At 35.6% G+C, this 23,238-nt stretch overlaps 1 protein-coding gene and 1 long non-coding RNA gene across 6 annotated transcripts in view; one reads left to right on the top strand and one right to left on the bottom strand.

Moving 5' to 3' along the window:
* CEP85L (centrosomal protein 85L) overlaps positions 1 to 23,238 on the bottom strand; it is a 223,697-nt gene that overhangs the window by 5,939 nt on the left and 194,520 nt on the right. For all 5 annotated transcript variants that reach the window (XM_082730950.1, XM_082730949.1, XM_082730951.1 and 2 more), the window contains 4 exons: positions 22,628 to 22,745; positions 22,082 to 22,132; positions 6,398 to 6,505; positions 4,287 to 4,518 (listed from right to left, as the gene is read on the bottom strand). In XM_082730950.1, coding sequence (XP_082587076.1) covers positions 4,287 to 4,518; positions 6,398 to 6,505; positions 22,082 to 22,132; positions 22,628 to 22,745 — 509 coding nt within the window. The remainder of the gene's footprint in view (positions 1 to 4,286; positions 4,519 to 6,397; positions 6,506 to 22,081; positions 22,133 to 22,627; positions 22,746 to 23,238) is intronic.
* On the top strand, positions 2,027 to 22,745 carry LOC309864959. Its single transcript, XR_014311868.1, has 5 exons — positions 2,027 to 2,400; positions 6,001 to 6,093; positions 19,659 to 19,725; positions 21,439 to 21,508; positions 22,658 to 22,745. It is a non-coding gene; the product is annotated as an uncharacterized lncRNA (long non-coding RNA).

Below are 23,238 nucleotides of genomic sequence, written 5' to 3'. Positions count from 1 at the left end.
TTCATTAGATGGGCCAAGATGCAGAATGAAAAAAGGCACAAAGGCAGAAAACCAAAGAATCTGAGAAGCTTCAAGAAAGTAAGTAACCGGCTCTAAAATGGCAGAGCACAAATTATGAAGGCAAGGGTCAAGAAATAAGGCTAAAGAGGCATGTGAGACCTACCTATCTCTATTTTAGGGGACTGTAAATATTTGGAAATCAGAATTACCATTAGGTTAGATCACTCTGGCAGCATTGTGAAAAAAATGGATTGGTGGGGGAAAGTAGGCAAGACAGTGGACAGAGAGACCAGTACCGGTGAAGGACTTTGAAAGCTTCATTTAAGGCAACAGTGCAATGGAGATGTAATGGAAGGAATGAATGCTAAGAAGGAACTGGTAGAAATGACAGAGCTCAACCATCCTAAGTTATATAGGGGTTAGGGCCTAGGCAAAGGACATACCCAGATGCAGGAAAGAGCAGGGTGGAGAAAAATCTGGATTAGGGCGGACAGGTGGATAGTGGTGCTACTCACTAGCACCACTAGTGAGGTGCAGGATTAGGGAGGGAGGGAAAGCAGGTTCTCTTTTGGACATAGTTGAGTACTATGATGCCTACAGAATAACTGGTTCTAATATAAGGAAAGTATAAACAAGAGCCGGGGCGGATGGGCATTCTAGGCAGGAAAGAGATAAATGTCTGTATGGGTCAGAGGGACAGCACTAAAAGAAAGCAAAAGGACATGGGTAAGATTACTAAGAGAAAATATACAAAAAGAGAGACAAAAACACCTAAATTATTGAGGAATCAGTAAAACTTACATTGTTTGTAAATGACACTCTTTTTTTTTTTTTAAAGATTTTATTTATTTATTTGACAGAGATCACAAGTAGGCAGAGTCAGGCAGAGAGAGAGAGGAGGAAGCAGGCTCCCTGCTGAGCTGAGAGCCCGATGTGGGACTCGATCCAAGGATCCTGGGATCATGACCTGAGCCGAAGGCAGAGGCTTTAACCCACTGAGCCACCCAGGCGCCCCTAAATGACACTCTTTGCAGAAAACCCTGAAGACTTACGAAAGAACTGATAAATGAATTCAGTAAAGTCACAGGACACGAAATTATAGAAGTATAAAGAAATCATTGCATTTCTATATACTAATAGTTAGTATTAGAAGCAGAATGAGAAATTAAGAAAAGAACCCATCTACAATTGCACCAAAAAGAATACAATACCAAGGAATATACTTAACTAAGGAAATGAAGGCCCTAAACTTTAAAACATGGATGAAAGAAACTGAACACCAACAAACTGGAAAGATATAGCAAGCTCATGGATTGGAAGGACTAATATTGTTAAAATATCCATACAACCCAAAGTAATCTACAGATTTAATGTAATCCCAGTCAAAATATCAACACTTTTCACAAATGTCGTGAAACAATCCTAAAATTTTGTATGGGAACCACAAGACTCCAAACAGCCAAAGCAGTCTTGCGAAAGAACAAAGGTAGAGGTATCACAATCCCAATCAAATACATCCTAGATTTGAAGATGTATTACAAAGCTATAGTAATCAAAAGAATATAGTACTGGTACAAAAAGAGACACATAGATCGACAGAACTGAAAAGAGAGACCAGAAATAAATTTATGCTTATACGGTCAATTAATCATTGACAATGGAAGCGAAAATACACAACGTGGAGAAGACAATCTCTTCAACAAATGGTGTTGGGGAAATTGGACAGCTACATTCAGAAGAATGAAACTGGACTGCTTTCTTAGACTATACACAAAAATAAACTCAAAATAGATTAAAGACCTAAATATGAAACCTGAAACCAATAAAAAAACTCCTGGAAGAAAACACAGGTGTAAATTTCTTTGACATAGGCCATAGAAACATTTTTCTAGATAGGTCTTTTCAGGCAAATGAAACAAAAGCAAAATCAAACTACTGGGATTATACCAAAATGAAAAGCTTTTGCACAGCAAAACAAAAACCATCAACAAAATAAAGACAATCTACAGGATGGGAGAAGGTGTATGCAAATGATATACTGGATAAAGGGTTAATTTTCAAAATATATAAAGAACTTATAAACACAGTACCAAAAACCCCACAAATAATCCAATTTTAAAAAAGAAAAAAAAATGAGCAACAAAAGGTTTCTGGGGAACAGTAATAATTTAAATGGCAGAGAATTCCAGAGAACACTAAGACTGAATAGTCATAAAGGCAGAAGCAGAACCTAGAATACAAAGCCACGGAAACCATGGTAGCAGAGCATTTTTAAAAAAAGAAAGGTGTGGTAAAGAGTGTTAATGAACAATGGGTGGAGTGAGGAGATAAGAATTCAAAATATACTGGTTTTTGACAAATTACCTAGCTGGTCAAATTTTCACAGTACCAAGATACAAGGTAAGGGATACGGGGTTAAACCTGAAAGATTGAAAGAGGGATATATTGGGAGGTGATGTGACAAAGTTCTTAAATCTCCCTTTATATTCACGTTTGGATAGCTCTCTTAATCTAATTACTGGAAAAGGTGACAAATACTATACAGGAGACTATAAATGTAGAAAGTTACAAAATAACTGAAGGGGTGACTACTTCTAAAATGGTAAAGAGAATTGAGTCTTTTGTGTGTGAGCTTTTATTTCTTCAAGAGATCACTGCTGACTAAACTGCCCCATGACCTGGCAAACCTCTCCTCCAGAGATTTAAACATCAGAGCCTTCATAGCCCTTCCCATTTAGTTAGTTTTCCCCTTGGACCCCCATTTTCCTCCATCCACATCTCAATTATAGTACTTATCACAATGCTCTAGTATTCGAGTTTGTGTGGTGGCCAAGGGCTGTGTACAACTGCATTATCTGCACCTTAGTGTCTGGACCATATAAAGCATTACTTACAAGTCAACATATTTACACTTTAAAGTGTTTTTTACATACCCAAACATATGTATATAACCATCTACAAAGTGGAAGGGAAAATTCTGCTGATCTCTCTGAGCACAGTTACATGTTTCATTTAACAAGGGATATACTTTGGTGGAAAGTATTACTTGGTTTGCCAAAATAACTATCATGACGCCCATCGGTAGATCTTTTTGATGAAACTGTAAGTAAAACTAGACTCCACTCTAGTCACACATTAACTATATTATTAGGCAATTTCTCAATACAACATAGAAAGTGCATAAACCATATTATGGTCTTATTCCAATCATATCTCCTTACTTATGCTCATTTCTTCTGTATTAAGAGGAGACCAATAGGTCAATATTATAGTAATTTAGAACCACATGCAGAGATGTGTGTTTCTGCAAAAGCAGCACAGAATAGAAACTAGGATATTCCTGTGGCAGCTCTTACAACTACGTGTGGAAGAACATGGGACTGAGGAACAATGGGGGGACAGGGTGTCATATTGAAAGGGATAAGGCCAGAGTGTGAATGCATGAAAAGGGCAACAGATCCACAGGCCATGAAAATTAGCTCTTGTGACAGCACAGACATAGATATAGAATATATATTTTCTTTTTTATTTTATATATATTTAAGTATATATATGTGTGTGTGTGTGTGTGTGTGTATATATATATATATATATATATATATATATATATATATATATATTTAAAGATTTTATTTGTTCATTTGAGAGAGAAAACAGACAAGCAGAGGGAAAGGCAGAGAGAGAGGGAGAAGCAGACTCCCCGCTGAGCTGGGAGCCCACCTGGGGCTCGATCCCAGGAAGGGATCATGACCTGAGCCGAAGGCAGACGCAGAACCATCTGAGCCACCCAGGTGCCCCAGCACTGGTACTTACATTAAGCAACTGTCATAGACATACACTGCATAGGAAAAGCAAAGGAGGATCTTCTCTTAAATATTTTACCAGCAGACAGATGGCTGGATCATTACCTTAGACAATTACTATATGAAAGCCAATAGAATCATTACTTTTAGAAGAGTAATCAGGACTATCACATCGAACTACCACTCCAATCACATATTAGCAGATCCAGCACAGCTCATCCACACAGGAAGCTCTGTAGGCATTCTTCCAAGTGGCAGTCCATACCAATATGACACTGCTCACTTCTCTAAGTATGAGGTAAGTCCTAGCAATCAAGTAATAACATGTATTCACAGACCTACAGATTTATTCAGAGATTTATAAATCTAAGTAGGAAAGGAGATAAAAACAAATAGGGAAAAGGCAGTAAGAGGTTCCTGATCCATGAAGACAGGTTTCTAATTGCTAAGCAATACAGTAAGAACAAGGCATCAACGACTTACATCTGATTCCCAGTAATAACGAAAGATTAGGCTCCTTGCCCTGAGCTCGCTGATTGAGAATACTACACAATGCCTTCAAGTCAAACAAACAATAGGACATTTCCTTGAACAGCTGATCAATCACACTCAAATCAGATAGTGGCCATTTGGTAAGTACTGTCTGCTGCCTGGATTGGTCTGCTTCCTGGCCCTGATCCAATAAGGAGCATGTCTCTTCTGTTTGCCTTTGGTTCTGCAAGAGAGAAAGAAAACACAAATCAGGTTGTTAGAACAGTGAAAAGGTATTCAAAGCCATGCAGTTGTCTGAACATTTCCCCCCATTTATTAATGAAACGTTAGAGTCATATTACATACACATTAACCAAATTAAACTGCATACATACAGTAGGAAAAAAGAAAAAGAAAAGGCATTTAAAATAGTGGAAATGACTCCAGGATTCCTCTGTGCCATCTCGTGCCCTAGGGTAAATCTGAAAGAGGCAACAAACCCAGACTTACTTTCGAGGAGTATCTCATGCTACATAATGTCACATAATAAGCATCTTGGTTGTATATGTAATCCTCTATAATAAAATTTATCCAAAGAACAAAAAGAACTATGAAGAAATTTTAAACCCTACCCTATAGTTTTACTGTTAGCAACAGCAGTGATTTATTTACTTTGAAACTATCTGTTGCATATTGAGAAAAAAGTATATATGTTATGTTAGTGTTGATAGGAACCAAAATTTTCAGCATTAAGAGAAAAAGAAATACAAGTATAAAACCAAAAGAAAAAGACCCTAACAATTTGGAATTGTGAAATTTAAATTGGGATTATCAATATGAACTCATAATTTATTACACTCAGAAAAAGCTACCTTCACTTCATCCCCAAAACTGTCACCATCTACTTCTCATTGTGAAAATTGCTACAGGCAATTTAATTAGCTTTCTAGTTAGACCTGTATTTCAATGTATTTCAAAATAACCAAACAACCTGCACTGATGAGGAAAAGATTTTTTAATAGATGAATGCCAGCTAAAAAATATAAATATAATTAGAAAAGAATATGATTCTTTTAATCATGTAATGATTTAGACAATGATCACCAGTAAATACTAAAACCATCAATGGAAAGGGTACTGATAAACTACATATTCAGTGTTACCTAAGTATCATTCCACAGATTACCTGCTATTTGCAGAGGCCATAAGAATTAGTCTGTTACCATTTTAACCAGTGAGATCAGTATTTCTGTCACTTACAGTGGGATAATCAAACATAAATAATTTGAGGACATGAACAACACCTACAAAGTCTTCATGCCAAAAAATGTTTGTCTTGACTTAATGATATCTTTAGCTCTTACTTCTAGGTTATAAGAGATAGAGGGGGTAGAGAACAAGATAAATGACACCATAAGAAAGCAATCAGACAAATCTAGAAGGCCTGACAATATATAAGTCTTTAAGACAACAGGCCCAGATTTATCAACAAGTCACTAACATGGAAAAAGTGAGAAACTTCGTAAGACAAAATGAAATGCAACTCATGGTATTACTGAATATTGAGGAATATTATTCTTGTTGGGTTTGACAATTGTGGTGCAGTTATATGGGAAATGTGCCTGATTTTTGGAGATGCATTCTGGGTATTTAGAGGCAAAATGTCATGATGAGAGTTAAAAAACTAATATAACTATTTTTTTGTACAACGTATCCTTAAATGCAGGCCAAGTGTGCCATCTTGTAATTAAATGAAGAAAATGTGATCTGTTCCAATGATGAAATGTCAACATTGTACCTTCCTTAAGGATTTTCAAAGGTAATTTTATTTATATTCAATTTATGCTTTATTGAATTACTTTGGGACTGAATCTCTATATAATATTTGACTATATTGCAGTTAAGTCTGTGAAATTATATTCAGATACATAAGAAAAACAGAAGTTTGCCTTTTAATTATACACTCAACTCTATAAAAACCTAATGGAGTTAATTAATTGGCACACCGAAATCAAGTCTTCAAGTAAAAAATATTCTATGAATATGTACAAAATAAGTATCTGCTTTAATTTAAGTAAGTACTGAATCATTCTTTGAAAGTAATTTGAATTTTTTCTACTCACATCAAGCAAAGTTTTTGTTAATCTCTGTAGGTTTCTTTCTTTCTTTTCCAGCTCTTCCATCATCTTTTGAGTAGTTGATTTTTCTTTAGAAAGTTTCCCCTGCATAGACTAAAATAAAGAGAATCAGAAAGCAAGCATGTTGTTAATGCTAAAAGCAAAACACAGTCAGAGGGGTAACTAGGAATATGGGCTCTGAATATTTTGGATCTGTCCTCCCTATCCCCTGGAAGATGGAGGCCTTCACTTTTAAATCAACCCATATTGTTCTAGAGTGGACGTCAGCAAAAGGAAAAACAAGAACCACCTTTACCAAGAAAGTTTTTAATCTGGGTAAAACATATTAAGCCTAAACAGCTGCTATTTAATGCTATCTCACAAACAGTTCTTATTTTTGTTGTTGTTTGTTTGTTTGTTTATGCATTCAGAGTGTATTAGCAAATCCATACCCCCACTTTTTTCTTATGGTTAATAAGATAAAACAAAGTAATGTAAGACCATCCTCATTTTCCATCATTTGAAACATAGCTAAACACACTTCTCTCAGTGTATGGTATTCCAAGCAATAGTTATGATGTTGAATTCAAACCAAAGGTTTAATAAATGAATCTCTTAACTCTTTATAAAATTATGAATTATCCAGAACAAGATACTATTTTAAGAATATCCTGAGTGCATAAAGCAGTATATAGGATATCTTAAGAGTACTTGGGTCAAACTCATCATAAACTCTGTAGATATCAGTGATTTCTAGGTGTTTCAATCAACACTTTTTTCCTTTTGTGAAATCACAAGATCAATAAACATATAACAAGAGATTTCTTTTATTTTCTCCTCAGGACTGTATTTATTTAGTCTCAATTCTGAAACTACTTCAGAATGCTGACTACCTAAAACACAATTCACGAGGAAGGTGTTCTCCCCCCTCATATTATCTCTCACTAGAACAAGAGAAGATAGCTGTTACTAGGGATTGAGATAAGACTGCAAATACAAAGCAATTTTCTCAGAAACACATACTCCACCAAGTAGCTCTTGCATTTATTTGCTAAACTCTATAAAAAACTTTATACATTTAGGGGCGCCTGGGTGGCTCAGTGGATTAAAGCCTCTGCCTTCGGCTTAGGTCATGAACCCAGGGTTTTGGGATGGAGTCCCACATCGGGCTCTCTGCTCAGCAGGGAGCTTGCTTCCTCCTCTCTCTCTGCCTGCCTCTCTGCCTACTTGTCATTTCTGTCTGTCAAATAAATAAAATCTTAAAAAAAAAAAAAAAAGAAAAACAAAACAAAACAAAACAAACTTCACATTTAATAACTCACAAGTTGGATACGAATGAATTAGGCTCTATAACAAGTATATATTTCCTTCCAGGGTAAACTTTATATTCCACAAACTTTAATCTCTCAGCACAAAGTCACATGAGCTTTCTGAGTATATACATTTCTGGATCTGAAATTCCTTTGTAACTGCATGTGACTGAATCAAAAACCTATTGAACTAAAAGGATATACAGGGATTTATTCATTTAGTTGAATATCTATGCATAATGGCATAACATGATTGTTTACAATTCAGAATTCATCCAAAATTTTCTTAACATCTTTGACTATTTTATCAGAACTGTGGAAGAAAGGCACAACAGATTAACTACTCTGAAGCTAACATTTTAACAATGAAAACTGACTCCAAGAGGTATTTTCATAATGCTGTAATATTATTCTTTAGAAAATTCTAGTGTTTTTTATTTTTACCAATTCAGAGTCATAATGAATACGAGTAATAATTACCTAGCAAATATTCACATGTAAGACTAAATTTAAATCAGTGAAGAAACAAGCATTTTTCTCCATCAGAATAAATCATAAATGTTTGGCAGTAGTGCTATTTGTCATAAGAAAAAAACTGGATTTGGATTTGGGAAATATATCAGGCTTAAGATGTCATGTTGGTTGGGTAGAAAGGTACTTATGACATAGTCCTTTAATAAGGGAAAAGGTTCAGAGATAAGCTTATCCTAAAAGTACCATATGTTGTACAATTTCTAGAGTAATATGAGGGTATGAGTGCCATAGTTATCTGATACAACATTCCACCTAAAAGATTATTTCTTTATTCTAAATGGTATTGAAAAAGCTTATGTTTAAGTTTAAGAAAAAAAGAGAAAGGAAAATTTCTATGAAGCTTAGAATGGGATTACTAAAATTAAAAACTTTAATTTTCAGATGTCTACATTATCTCTTTAAAAAATTTCCAGTGAATAATCATGTCTTTAAAAAATTCCAAGTTACTGACCTACAGATACTTATCACAATCATTCTTGAAGTTGAAAAATGGTTTCAAAAACATTTCTTGCTTTGATCTAAATATTTAGAAACTGCTGTCTTTTGTCCCATATACAAAATAGCTCAAATGAAGGAAAGACAGATGTGCTTTAGCCAACAACTATATACTCCACAAACCCAATTTTTTTTTTTAAAAGATTTTATTTATTTATTTATTTGACAGAGAGAGAGATCACAAGTAGGCAGAGAGGCAGGCAGAGAGAGAGAGGAGGAAGCCGACTCCCTGCTGAGCAGAGAGCCCGATGCGGGACTCGATCCCAGGACCCTGAAATCATGACCTGAGCCGAAGGCAGTGGCTTAACCCACTGAGCCACCCAGGCGCCCTCCACAAACCCAATTTAAGAGAAAATATTTTGATGAAAACTTTTGTTAACTTATGTTATTATTATTATGAAAACTTATGTTAACTTGTTATTTTACTATATAAACACACACAACCCCCTATACATGTACATGTATGCATGCATGAAACTTTTTTATGAAGAATTTCATAAAAACATTCCTTCATGCAATTATTCAATTATTTAACCAACAAAAATTATAGCCAAGTACAGTCTGTGCATTGCGTGATGAATCAGTGAAAAAAAAAGTCAAAACTGCTGACCCTTTCAGAACTTTTACTAGGAGATAAAAGATCAAGGAAAATATAACAGATATGTAAATTACATAGTATTACATAGTATTACATATTAGAATGTGACTAGTTTTTTGGAAAACAGGAGCATGGCAAGGGAGAGGAGGCTGAGATCTCAAATGAGGTAGAGTAGAGGGTCATGGAAAAAGTGACATTTGAGCAACGGCTTGAAGGAGGTGAAAGATTACATCTCCCAAGAGTGTTTCAGTCAGTGCAAAGGTTCTCAGGCAGATGGTGTCTTCTGTGTTTTGAAAAAGCATGAGAGCCAGGGTGGCAGAAAATAGAAAAAGATGAAGTCAGAGAAGGCGGGTGGTAGAGAGAACAGATTGTGTACGGCCTCATGAGCCAGGGTGAAAACTTTGATTTTTACTTTGGAAAAAATGAGGAACCACTAAAAGGTTCTGAGAAGAGACATGATCTGGTTTTTGTTTGATAGGTCACTTAGGCTAATGAGAATAGACCAGAGGCATGCAAAGATGGAAGCAGGCAGAAATCATTCATACAAAGAATAAAAATGTGGTGGACCAGAAACACAACAGAGGTCAGAAGAATGTGTCAGATGCTAGATATATTTTGAAGATAGTAAGATTTGTTCACAAATGTGAGGCAGAAGAGAAGTCAAGGATAAGTCTAATGTTTCTGGACTGAGAAAAAGGAAGGACAGATTTGCTATTAATAAAGAAAACATGGAAGGTAGAGCAGGTTTTACTATCTTCTGTCTGAGGAGGGTAAGAAATTCAATTTGGACATATTATGTCTGATGTGTTAAGTGGTGCTGTTGAGTAGGCAGTTGGATATACAAGTTGTAAGTTCAGGGGAGAATTATAGCTGGAAAAAGGGAGAAGTGAGCACACATATTATACATAAGACCACGAGACTTGGTAAGATCACTAAGACATGTTTCAGTAGACAATTCTAGGAAAGAAACAAATCCCGTTTTTGAAGTATAACATAATTTTTTGAAAACATTTTACATGTCTTCAAAATTAACTTTACTTAAATATCACAAATGAAATTAAACTTACCCTAAATTATAAGACAGAAAAATTTCTAATAAGGTTTTTTCTCCATTTTTTGTATACTAACAAAAGTTTGTCTACTAACCTGCCTGAATCTTTATTATAATAGGATTTGTGACAAAGGTGTTAAATTTATTGTGTCTAGTTAAATAAATCAAACAAGAACAACAAAAAACCTTTTTAATACGAGTTCTTTTGAAATTTTTTGGTTAAAATTTTATTGTATATATTTCAATGATCTAGAAACAAGGTATAAGTCAATCACTTTGAATTTATTACTGAGAACAGATAAAAGGTTTCATACTGTTATGATTCTATTAATACAGATACACTATTCTTGAAATGACGTAACTCTAAAAAAGATAAAAGTGCTACTGGCATTAGAAATAACAATAAAGAACATGCACAGTTAATAGGTAAGGTAATAATGGCATTTAGAAAGCATTAACAGGGGCACCTGGGTGGCTCAGTGGGTTAAGCCTGCCTTCAGCTCAGGTAGTGATCTCAGGGTCCTTGGATTGAGTCCCACATCAGGCTCTCTGCTCAGCTTCCCCCCCCCCCCCGCCTTCTCTGCCTGCTTCTCTGCCTACTTGTGATCTCTCTCTGTCAAATAAATAAATAAAATATTAAAAAAAATAAATATTTAGAAAGCATTAACAAGGGGAACACATTCTTTTTTTCAGGGAGGGAGATGGATTCTTTGAATGAAATTTAGTGGTACCGTCTCTCAACACCTTTTAAAAATGTAGTTAAGAAAGTTCATCTCCCAAAACAGGCAAGTCCATCAAGATTATTCATCTAATGCACAGAAACACAGAAGAGTAAAAAAAAAAATTTAAAACACACAGGAATAAGTTCTAAATGAAAAAGGTAAAATCTCAAAAAAAAAAAAAAAAAGACCTCAATGAAACAGAGATAAGAGTGTTCAAATAGCAGTCATAATGATGTTAACCGAGGTCAGCAAAACAATGCATGAATAAAGTGAGAGTTTCAACAAATAGAAACTATAAGAAAGTAGCAAGTAGAATTTGTGGAGCTGAAGAGTAAAATAATTGACTGAAAAATCTAATAGATGGGTTCTGCAGCAGACTGGATGAAGCAGAAGAATGCATCAGTGAACTCAAAGGCAGGGCAGATTTCATTCAATCAGAGCAGCAAAAAGTAAAAGAATGAAGATGGCTGAAGGGACCGAAAGGACATTACTAAGCAAATCTTGGACCATTACAAGGGTCCCAGAAAGAGGAGAGTGAGAAAGGGGCAGAAAACTTCTTTGAAAAAACATTGACTGAAAAATTCCCTAACCTGGGGAAGGAAGTAGACCTCAAGATCTAGACTTCCAAATACAAGGAACCCAGTGAGACCCAATGGCATATTACTCAGCAATAGAAAAGGAAATCTTACAACATGCAACAGTATGGATGGACCCTGAGGGCATTATGCTAAGTGAGACAGAGAAAGGCAAATACTATGTGATCTCACTTACCTGTGAAATCAAAACAAACAAACAAAAAACCCTCAGAAATAACAGAGAATAGATTAATGGTTTCCAGAGATGGGTGGGTTGGGGGAAGGATGGATGGGTGAAGGAGGTCAAAAGGTATATGAACTTCCAGTTATAAAATAAGCCTTGGGGATGGAGTATTAGGCGTGGTGTCTACGGTTAATACTGTATCATATATCTGAAAGTTGCTGAAAGAATAGATCTTGAACGTTCTCATCACACACACACACACAGACACACACACACACACCCCCTGTAACTATATGGTAATGGGTATAAACTAGACTTATTGTGATCACTTCACAATATATAAAATATCAAATCATTAGACTGTATACCAGAAACTAATATAATCAATTATATATCAGTAAGAAATAAGTTCATAGGTGAAAGAAAAAAATGTATACAGTTAATGGTAACAGCACAAGATTTGTAGTCAGATAAAACTAGGTTCTGGGCCCACAGCCTACATGTTGTGCAACTATGAGTATGTTATTCAACCTTTGAGGGTTCCAAATTCATCAGAAAGAATTTACAACCTTGTAAGGCACTGTGAAAATTATGCAGTGTGTATGCAGACATTTGTGGTATCTGCCTGTTCACAAACCCCGTGAGTCATAAGCATCATATCATAAGAATTCTGCACCTCTTGGGGCACTGCTCATTGGACTGGGCTGAGTGAACACTTAACCAAACCTGAGGAACTGGTACCCAGAGTCTATGAATCTCTCTGAGTGTGACTGGAAATAAACTATAGAACTTAGGGGCTGTAGGGCAGCTCTATTCTGTCATGTGAGCTAAAGAATAAAGGAAGTGAGTCTGCAGAGAAAAGAATGAAACACACTGCATGAGAGAAGCAACAAAGTCTCTTCTTTCTTGAAGCCAGGTTTTATTCCTACATTGGTTCCCCAGTATCTCTGCAACCTCGTAACACAGTAGATCCTACTATTTTTGCTTAAGCTAAATTGAATTGGTTCCGTTGCTTATAACCAAAAAGCCTAAATGACTTTCACCTGGTACAAAATACTTATGCAATACTAATTCTTTTCATCTTATACTAAATATTAAAAAGAATCCATTTCTTAAATCATCCTGATGTACACTTCAAATATCTTATAATTTTGTCAACTATACTTAAATATAACTAGAAAAAATAATGAAAGCCCATTCCAAATTCAGAACAGTGGGCAAAGGTTTTGGTCTGTTTTGTTCACTAGACATCCCCAGAAAGAGTGCCTGGCCCATGGTAGAAACTCAGTTAACAGTTAATGAATGAAAAAGCGTGAAAAAGTAATTAATACCTAATTTAGTTTTTAAGTAAAAGGCTATGTTCATTCATTCAAAAACAATTATTGAGCATCTTTTATATACAAAGCACTGTGCTAAGTGTTGAACTGGATAAGGATTGTTCAAGGAGCCTAGTGTACTTATTACACAACTCTTACGTAAATCTATCAGGAAGCAAAACCAGGCATTTTATTTAATCTCAAGGAGCTAATAATTCTACCATATTGTAGAGTGTAATGTACTAAAAAAATTCACTTTGGAGACAAAATCTCCAAATTTTACTTCTAGGCAACTGAATGCCAAGTGCTTTCCACAAGACTAGCTTTCCGACATGCTCCAGTTTAAGGATCTTTCATTCCAGGAGAAGATACTGAAAACAAACTTCCCCCTAAGGCTTACACAAGGAAGCGATCAGACTAACACTTCTCTGGTGCATTTTTGCCTTTCTCTTGGGATTTTTCACTTTGAAGCAGTAAGGAGCAATGCCAACAGCACAAACTCTGAGGTCAGACATGAATTAGAATCTGCGCTGAGACCTTAGGCACATCTTTTTAAATCCTGGCTGCTTCATATATAGAAAGACACTCTTTCTCACCTTGTAAGCTTACTATTGAGGTTTAGAAATACTAAGTATAATCAGAAAGCACAGCTCCTGTAATGTGTAATATCATTATCACCAGCATCATCACTGATACCTCTACACTTAACAGGGGCTCCATTTCTCACTTTAGCCTAAGTGCGGAGAGATATTAAATCCCTTTATTCCTTTCTGCATATTAATAAAAAGAATTTTCAAAATGTTTGTAAAAACTAAGATTACAAAATAAGGAACATGCAAACACCATAAAAGTTGCTATTTTTTAGGTTTCTGTTTATAAAAATCCAACTGTACAGCTCAAATTCCTCTACATTAACTATCACCTCACTACCTGATACAACTTTAAGAACGATCTGCCTGAGAATTCTGTTTCCAGCAAAACAGCATGAGGAGCCTTTAAGACAACTCCTCTGTGGAAATTTTATTATTTTTTTTAAAGTTTTTGTTTGTCAGAGAGAGAGAGAGAGAGAAAGAGAGAGAGCGCGCACAAGCAGGGGGTAGGAGCAGAGGGAGAGGGAGAAGCAGATGTCCTGCTGAGCAGGGAGCCCGAATGAGACTCAATCCCAGAACCCCAAGACCATGACTTGAGCCAAAGGCAGATACTCAACCAACTGACCCACTCAGGAGTCCCTTATTTATTATTTTATAAAGATTTTATTTATTTATTTATTTATTTGAGAGCGAGTGAGAGAGAGAGAAACGGGCAGAAGGAAGGGGAAAAGGGAGAAGGAGAAGCAGACTCCCTGCTGAGCAGGGAGTCCAATGTGGGACTCAATCTCAAGATGTTGGGATCATGACCTGAACTGAAGGCAGACACTTAAGTGACTAAGCCACCCAGGTGGCCCCTCAGTGAAAATTTCAGAAGAGCACATTTAAAGTTTCTATAAATGGTCCTATGAGTAAACAGAAAATTAATAAACTTATATTCAAGAAAATCTATTGAAAGTAAAAACAGAAAAATCTATAGTATTTGAAACAGAATCCAGGCCATCTTTATGCTCTCATAGCTCAGCAAGATGGAAATTCCACTCCAGACTGGGACAGCCAATAACAGTAATACAGGGGTCCCTGTCCCCCTAGCTCTGAGTTATAACGCTACCTTCCCAGGAAGGACAGGATGTCAGCATTTCTTATCCTGCCCTCAGCTCCCTGCACCTCAGACTAAGTTCCAGACAAGTACAGCCAAAAGATGGGGAACCCCACCCCCTTCTTCTGCCTAAGCTCCCTACTGGGATGGAGACCTTACTTTAGGTACAGCACCACAAAGAATACTGTAAACCTGACTGCCCTTGCCTTGGCTTCTGTGGCAGGGGTTCCACACCGGCAGAAGCAAGCTAAGATCTAGAGCTACTGCCACTGAATTTTATCTTATGGTGAGTCACTCAGAAGTCTGAGGGGCTGCAGGGTATTGTTCCTATCAGCACTGGCCTGGCTCAAAGATTTTGCTCAGGGAGAACCAAGTCACAGAACAGAGAGCTCTAAATATCTCTCTAAAGGACCTGAATTCATTTGCAACAGACTGTGAAGTTCAAGCCTTAGGGGCAATAGCAAAATCTGTAGAGGTCTATCAAAATACCAACAACATTTTCCACAGAGCTGGAACAAACAATACTAAAATTTGTATGGAGCCAGCCAGAGGAATGTTGAAAAAGAAAAGTCATTTCTCTAAAGAAGACATACAAATGACCAACAGACACACGAAAAAAATGCTCAGCATCACCTGGCATCAGGGAAATACAGATCAAAACCTAAATGAGATAACACCTCACACTGGTCAGAATGGCTAAAATTAATGAGTCAGGAAGAAAACAGATCTTGGTGAGGATGTGGAGAAAGGGGAACCCTCTTAACACTGCTGGCAGGAATGCAAACTGGTGCGGCCACTCTGGAAAACAGTATGGTGGTTCCTCAGAAAGTTAAAAATAGAATTTCCCTCAAACCCAGTAATCACACTCCTAGGTATTTCCCCAAAGGATACAAACATAGTGATTTGAAGGGGCACCTGCACCCCACTGTTTGTAGCAGCAATGTCCACAACAGCCCAACTATGGAAAGAGCCCAGATGTCCATCGACAGATGATTGAATAAAGAAGATGTGGTGTATATTTACCATGGAATACTACTCAGCCATCAAAAAGGACAAAATCTTGCCATTTGCAATGACGTGGATGGAACTAGAGGGTATTATGCTAAGCAAAATAAGTCAGTTAGAGAAAAACAAATACCAATGATTTCACTCATCTGTCGGATTTAAGCAACAAAACAGACGAACACAGGGGAAGGCAAGAAAAAATAAAATAAGGAAACAGAGGGAAGCAAAACATAAGAGACTCTTAACTCTAGGAAACAAACAGGGTTGCTGGAGGGGAGGTGGGTGGGGGGATGGGGTAACTGGGTGATGGGCATTAAAGAGGGCACTTGAAGTAATGAGCACTGGGTGTTGTATGCAACTGGTGAACCATTAAATTGTACCCCTGAAACTAATAACATAGTATATGTTAATTAAATTGAATTTAAATAAACAATTAAGCAAATTTATACTTTATAAAAAACAAAGAATGAAATAGTAGAAGTTGTGGCAAAAAGCAGGTGGGAAGAAACTGTTAGATTCATTGAAGGTAAAGGCCAGACTACTGGCTGGCTAGAGTCCTAAGAGAAAAAGTGAGACACCTGGGAAAAGCACTCTTGGGAACAGAAAAAAATATCAAACATTAACCTAAGGAGTTTTTCCTTCAGAGGAACCAGGACACATCGGTCTGTGTAGCTGAAGCAATTTATACCAGAGGGCGTCACTGAAAACAACAGAATAATCAGCTGACAATTAATGGAGCTTAACTGCTAGTGTGGTCAGAGAAAGAGTTACAGAAGATCACATATTAAATTTTTATGAGATATCTAGAATAGGCAAATCTATAGAGACAGGAAGTAGATTAGTGATTGCTTATGGATAGGGAGAGAACAGGGTTCAAGGGAATGCTATAGCTAAAAGGTAACAGGTTTATGAGGTGATAAAAAGGTTCCAGAATTGACTGTGGTCTTAGTTTATTAAAAATTACTGAATTATACACTTCAAATGGGTGAATCGCAGGGTATGGGAATTATATCTCAATAGAGAAGTTATTTAAAAATCAATACAATGTAAAACAGATTAAATGTGTCAAGAACACATCCAGATTTCTCAGAACTACCTCTTCCTCTTCTTCTCTTAAATTTGTCTTCCCAGTCAATTTGTCTTCCCATTTTCAGTGAATGAGCCCCCTAAGGACCATGATGGCACCTCCTAATGGCTCCAGAATGGGGATACTGCCAGGCTAAGAAGAATGGCCTGGAGAACATGTTAATAATGTGTATTTCAAGCTTCATGCCAGAGATACTGAGTTGTCAGGTTCATAATTGGGCCCAGAAACTTGTATTTTAAAAAGCATCACAAATACTTTGAATGTTCATACATGATTGGTGATCATTCATGGCAGATGACATGCTCCAGAACATTCTTCCATGATGCACCTGAGCGGACTCCCTCTCCTACCTCTGAATTCCCAACCTCAGACACAAAGAACTAACTTTTCAGAAGTTAAATCTATCTTTTTATATACATTTCCCAATATTTTAATTAAGCAACAACTGTACTGTGCATATAACAGGATTACATGTACATTAAAGACTTCTTAAAATACAAACACTGGAGAGAAAGCTTATTTATTTTTTTTTTTTAAAGAGGTTTTTTTTTTTTTATTTATTTGTCAGAGAGAGAGAGAGCGTGAACACAGGCAGACAGAATGGCAGGCAGAGGCAGAGGGAGAAGCAGACTCCCTGCTGAGCAAGGAGCCCGATGTGGGACTCGATCCCAGGACGCTGGGATCATGACCTGAGCCGAAGGCAGCTGCTTAACCAACTGAGCCACCCAGGCGTCCCGAGAAAGCTTATTTTTAAAAAAAGTTACAGAAGATTTTTTTTTGGCTATAGGTTTTTTCAAAAAATAGTATAAATTTCTGATAAGAATATTTTTAGTTTTTCATGCATTGTAAAAACAATTTCACAAAGGTAAAACTTTTAAAAATTAAAAAACTAAGCAGAAAAAACTTCATGTCAGGACACATCACAAAACTAAGATAGCAAAAATAGGAAATAAACATCACATAAAAATAATATGAAAACATTAAATCACTTTATTTAGGGTAAAGCAAAGTTAAATTCTACTTATAAGACATTTTACTGACTTATGATTCATTTCCCACTATTTCTACTAAGAAAACCTGCTGGATGAAGGCTTTAAGAGAGACTTGATAAAAATCGAAATAAAATCTTTGGAGGCTATGAAAACATGTTCCCTTGAAGTGTTATAAATAGGACAGACTGTTACAGTTTTGAGATTGGAGGCCTTTAAATCACGCCTTTAAAAGTGAACAGTCCTCGTACCCACTTAAGCCCCCATGTTGCATCACCACTTCCTCATATCAGGGAGATCATATGATAGTTGTCTTTCTCTGCTTGACTTATTTCGCTAAGCATGATACGTTCTAGTTCCTGCTGGGGGGAGGGGGTTTGGGAGAAGGGGGTGGGATTATGGACATTGGGGAGGGTATGTGCTTTGGTGAGTGCTGTGAAGTGTGTAAACCTGGTGATTCACAGACCTGTACCCCTGGGGATAAAAATATATGTTTATAAAAAATAAAAAATTATATTAAAAAAAAAAAGTGAACAGTCCTAATGACCTTTAAAGCATCATTGTGTATTTTATGACATAATGATCATTCATTGATTGCTGTCAACTTAGAAAGACCATTTAAAGGCAAAAGTTCTTTCAATGAGGAAACAATTTTAATATGCTAGGGAAAACAGAGTGCACCTAATAAACTATTTTACTTTGTATCTCTGCCAAAAGCTTATAATGATTACAAACATTGATAACAGCTCACTTGAAACAGGATTATGTAACTAAAACATGCTTTTAAGGAATAAATAGGAAGGAAGGCAATGCCCAATGAAGAACGCATGCACATTCTGACTGAAGCCACATTTATGGAAATGATGGGAAATGTTCTACTGCAAAACATCTTTTTATACTGTATACTGACAGAAGAAAAACTTGTAGAAGAAGCCAGTTTAGCTATACTAGTTTCATAAATGCAAACAAAGTCATTATTTCTAAAGGATCAATGAATAAACAAGTTATTCATGTCAGTTAACAATATCCTCTTGTCAGCTGAACAAAACAGTAGCTAAATCTGTATTTGTATAGCACTGAACTCAATTTCAATATCAGTGTATGCTTTTACATGAAGTACTATTTTTCTCTATTCAACAACAAATACAACATAACTAGTAGAAGACTCTCCTCCAATTTCCAGAGTTGTAAATCAATAAATCTGCCCCTGACCTAAAGGTCTATATTTATTTGACTTCTGGTACAAGGGTGGTAAATCACAATTATATTTTAAATATAGCACTTTCACGCCGGAACAATGCCTTATTTTTATCTCCTATAAACTGGACATAAAATGAAAACGGCAAGGGATTTTATTTTTTCCTTAGGTCACAAAATTTAAACTGTAACAATAACCTGCTTATAGCCACGGCAATGCAATACTCCAAAAGTCAACCAAATGAACTTTGAACAAATGTGGTCTTCTCAGTAGGTTGAAAGGACATAAAGAAGCAGTGAAAATCCTAGTAATAATATGATTGTTTTGGCTACTAAATCTGCTAAAATGGAACAACTTCCTGGCACTGTGGAGGAACAAAGAATATGTAAACTGTAACAGCAGTGAAATTTTACAGTAAGTTTTATACTGACTGCTAACATGTGTACCTCATGTTAGAAAATGGCTGGGAAGCTCTGTGTTATCACTCACCATAAGATATTTTGTGTTTTGGCTATAGAAAGGAATCTGAAGAAAATAAAACCAGAGCTATAGCACATAGGAAGGACATCATAATCTACAGAGAAGTAAGGCTGGCCATCCCTTATGTAAGCAGATGGGGGGGAAAAACTAGGCAGCTTTAATTAATTAGTAATTGAAGGCAACTGCTCTCTTATCTATATCAACTTGCTAATAAACCCATTAACTGTAGTACAAAACAAGAATACTTTTTCAACCCAAAGTGTTCTCTTTAGGATTCTCCCTGTGGTTTCCAATGCTAGGGAAATATTTAGTATCCATTTTTTTTAAATAGGCAATATTTTCAGATGTTTACAGATTACACATCTTTTTTTCCCCCATTTTATTTTATTTCACTTTATTTCTTTTCAGTGTTCCAGCATTCATTATTTATGCACCACACATATAACCAAACAAAAAACCTAGCTTTTTTAACTATGAAGGGCCAAAATTAAAAAGTTTTAATAAGAAACATGAGGCAAAAAATTTTCTTACCATTTTAAGCATATTTGTCTCCACCTATAATTTCTATTCAGTAGTATCTTGATAAATATAGCTAATTTGGCCAGTTATCAGCATTTGCTATCTGCTCTTTTAGCAAACCATATATTAGATGTATGGCTTAGAGAGATGGCCACAATGACCTAAATACCCATTGCTTCAAAACGTTAAGATAATATAATTAAGGAGTTTAATTTGAAATTTTTAATTTGAAATGTTCATACAAACATTTTCAAATCAAAGAATAGAATGGCATATAAATTACATATTCTTCTACATATTTATATATGGTCATGACATATTGAAGTGTGACTAAAAGACATTGCTTTTGTGTAAGAATAAATTGTATTAAGATGCCACCATAAATAAGAAAAAGGCACATTTTAATTGATACAAATATATCCTGATAATCTATAAGGTGAGAGACAGTAGATGATAAACTAATAAAACTAATTACAAGTCTTGTCCATCCCCAATTTCAGTGCCAAAGGACAATGCTGACTGTCCTTAATTTGGATTGAGATAACTTTATTTGAATGATTTCTTGGAAAATGTTACCAAGTAAAATACAAATTCCTTTTCTTATGGTCTATAATAAGTCAATTAATAATGGGTGAGGGAACTTAATCATTTTGTGATTCAAATGGCTAGTAAAACAACTGAAATTATGTCCATAGGAATAAAGATTAAAGAGTATAACATTGATGAACCAATACAGTAGGGCTACACACCACTTGTAGAACTGGCCTAGTATTTGATTAAAATGATACATCATTTAATATGGCCAGAAGACAATCAAAACAGATGGTCTATTATTCTGACATTTAAACCATTTATCGTTTTTATGTTTTACTTCCTAAAAATGGAATTTTAGGAGGTATAAAAATAAGAAAATTATTCAGCAAAAATGCTCAGTGGTTTTTCATCATACATAGAATAAAATACAAAGACATCTACCCCTTTGTGATCTAGCCCCAGGCTACTTTCCACCATCACCTTTCACCACTCTACGTCACCATAATGCACTTCAGGCTAGCAGCCTTCTTGCTGGACTTGGGAGTACACCAGGCACCTTCAGGGCAATGGTGGCTCTCTTTGCCTGGAATGCACTTTCCTTGGGTTTTATTCATCATTCAGATCTCTGTTCAAATATTACTTCCTCAGGAAAAACTTCATGACCACTGTATTTAATGAAGCCTGTCTGTCATTGTACTGTACCTTTTAATTGTACATATCATTCCTTGACATGGTATTTTAATTTTTTCCATCTCATCCCACAGAATGGCTAAAGACTTGCTTTGCTTACTGATGAATCCCCAGTGCCAGAAACAGTGCCTGGCACACAAGCAGGTACTCATTAATAAATGGGAAATTAATAAAAAATGAAAATACATTCAATCCACAGGTTTTGGTCATGGATTATGAATCAGACACTCTTAAGCTCTTGATATGAACTACCACAGACTCTCCTCCTAAGAACCTAAGCAGGAGTTCAAAACACAAATACAAAACAACATGTTATACTTGGAGAATATACAAAGAATAAAGCAGAGAATCACTAGGAGGAAGAGATGTGTTGACAAGTCACAGTGGACTAAAAACAGTCCATTGTCTTTAATAACTAGATCAATGCCGACCTTAACCAAATGTGTCCCCAGGAGTAGACTACATCAAGTTAAAAACAAGCAACGTACAGAAAAGAGAAGAACAATCTTCCAAGATTTTTTGAATAATTGATATACCAAATAGCAGTTTAATTCTAAAAAAGTACAAGATTAATACTAAAGAATTTGCAACTTCATGTCAAGTGCTATCAATCTTTTCATATAAATATATATATGTTTTAGTATTTTTTGGGTTATACAGCCATTAAGAGTAAATCAACATACTGCTAAATTAAAATATGCACAAAACATCCCTTACCTGAATTTCTAAAATCATTCTTTCAATCTCATCTTGTTGGCTGTCTATTATCTAAAACACAGGAAATATATCAGGGTGAATCAAAATTTTTGCTATTGCTTTTTAAAAGTACCAATATTTCAAAAAAAAAAAGCACAGAAATAATGACTTTATCTTTTAAAAATCAGGGTGTTTTTTTTTTTTAAATTAAAGTATTCATACCAAGTATTCTTTAAATAGACATATGATTTGGATCACACATAAAACTGCAAAAGTCTTCCTTTGGTTCTTGATAAAACTCTATGCAATTTATAAAAATAACTTTGAAACAGACACTGAATAATTTAGAAAGGAAAAGATATTCTTTTGTTAAGAAGTAATGTAATTTCCTTAGCATGGCTTTTACGAAAATTTATTTAATTTACTTAAACTGTCACTTTCTTTCCATATAAAAAGTTCAAACTAAGCTAATATTAACAAAAATATAAAATAGCTATAACATATATCTATACACACATATCCAACATAATACAGACTTCACATTTATTATCAAAGACATGAACTGACCTTACTAGCATTCTCATTTTGTTCTCTCAGGTTATCATTTTCATTCTGAAGCTGTTTTGCATCTAACATGGGAAGGCGAATTCCATCTTCGAGGCATCTTTCTACTTTTTGCTGCAAGCTATGTATTTTAGAAAGACAATTAGATAAAGAAAATCCACTCTGTTGCTGATTTTGGTAGATGACTTCAACATAAATAAAGTACCTTTCTTAAGGGTCGGTAGTACTTTTTAACCAAGCAATAATTGAGACCTACAGCCTATACATGTATACACTTGAGTACCTGTATTTCATACAAGTAAGAAATATAATGAAAGCTGATCATCTTTTCTAAAATGGCAGATTTGAAGTCAGAATCAAAAGTTACTTAGTGTGTGACATTCTTAGGCCCTAATGAAGTTCCCATGAACCTAATGTGAGCTTGGCAATCTAAATCCTGTTCTTTCCTTCTCCCCCTGAAGCAGAGCTCCTTGATTAAGAGGATTGTGTTAGGGAACCTAAGAATAAGAACACACATCTTTTAGCTTCATTCTGAGTGCAGCAGAAGTTTGTTTATAAGGAAGCTGTTGCTAAAACCAGTAGAATTACATTTCTCCTTCATTAGTAAGAGCAAC

Source organism: Mustela nivalis (genome assembly GCF_964662115.1).
Source record: "Mustela nivalis genome assembly, chromosome: 5".
Lineage (NCBI taxonomy): Eukaryota > Metazoa > Chordata > Mammalia > Carnivora > Mustelidae > Mustela > Mustela nivalis.
This window is presented reverse-complemented; position numbering and strand designations above follow the sequence as displayed.